This window comes from Buceros rhinoceros, unplaced genomic scaffold (assembly GCF_000710305.1).
Source record: "Buceros rhinoceros silvestris isolate BGI_N320 unplaced genomic scaffold, ASM71030v1 scaffold26209, whole genome shotgun sequence".
In the NCBI taxonomy this organism is placed as follows: Eukaryota; Metazoa; Chordata; class Aves; order Bucerotiformes; family Bucerotidae; genus Buceros; species Buceros rhinoceros.
In genome coordinates, this window is record NW_010430387.1 from 37,315 (window position 1) to 37,812 (window position 498).

The window sequence follows — 498 nt, forward strand, 5'->3', positions numbered from 1 at the left end:
CCCCAGGACCCGTGCAGCGGTCCTGCGGCTCAGACCGCTGCTGTCTGTGGGGTATTGCCGCCCTTCGGAAACACTGAGCTGTCTGCCTGCACACCTCGCCTCAGTTTCAGGAGTTACATGACTGATCCTGGCGGAGGAGAGAGGGTAAGGCTTTCTCCTCCACCGTTTGCGTTACCGCCTTGGCAACAAAACTAGAGGCATGATGGAAATCTGCCCAGCGAGCTGTTTGCATCCTTGTGGGAAGAAGGTCAAGCGGTGAGACCTACGGACAACTGCTTCCTAAGTGACAAAACCCAAACAATCATCAGCAAATCGAGTTTCCTGCTCACTTGCTCTCCTCATCCAGCAGATGGAGCAGGCCCGTCGGCTTCTTGCTGATCAGGTTGATGCAGCCGGAGTTGTCGATGTAGTCGATGTTGTGCCAGCTAATTCCTTCTGCTCTATATTCCTCCTAAAAAAACCCCAGAGAGATTATAATTCTCTTTGATTATATTATTA

At 51.6% G+C, this 498-nt stretch overlaps 1 protein-coding gene across 1 annotated transcript in view; it reads right to left on the reverse strand.

Moving 5' to 3' along the window:
* The window catches only part of MYO9A (myosin IXA), a gene marked incomplete at both ends in the record, with an annotated part of 37,340 nt that extends 36,889 nt beyond the window's left edge, over window positions 1-451 (reverse strand). The window contains one exon of the mRNA XM_010143025.1: window positions 330-451. Within this exon, the coding sequence (XP_010141327.1) occupies window positions 330-451 (122 nt within the window). The remainder of the gene's footprint in view (window positions 1-329) is intronic.
* Between the last annotated feature and the right edge of the window lie 47 nt (window positions 452-498).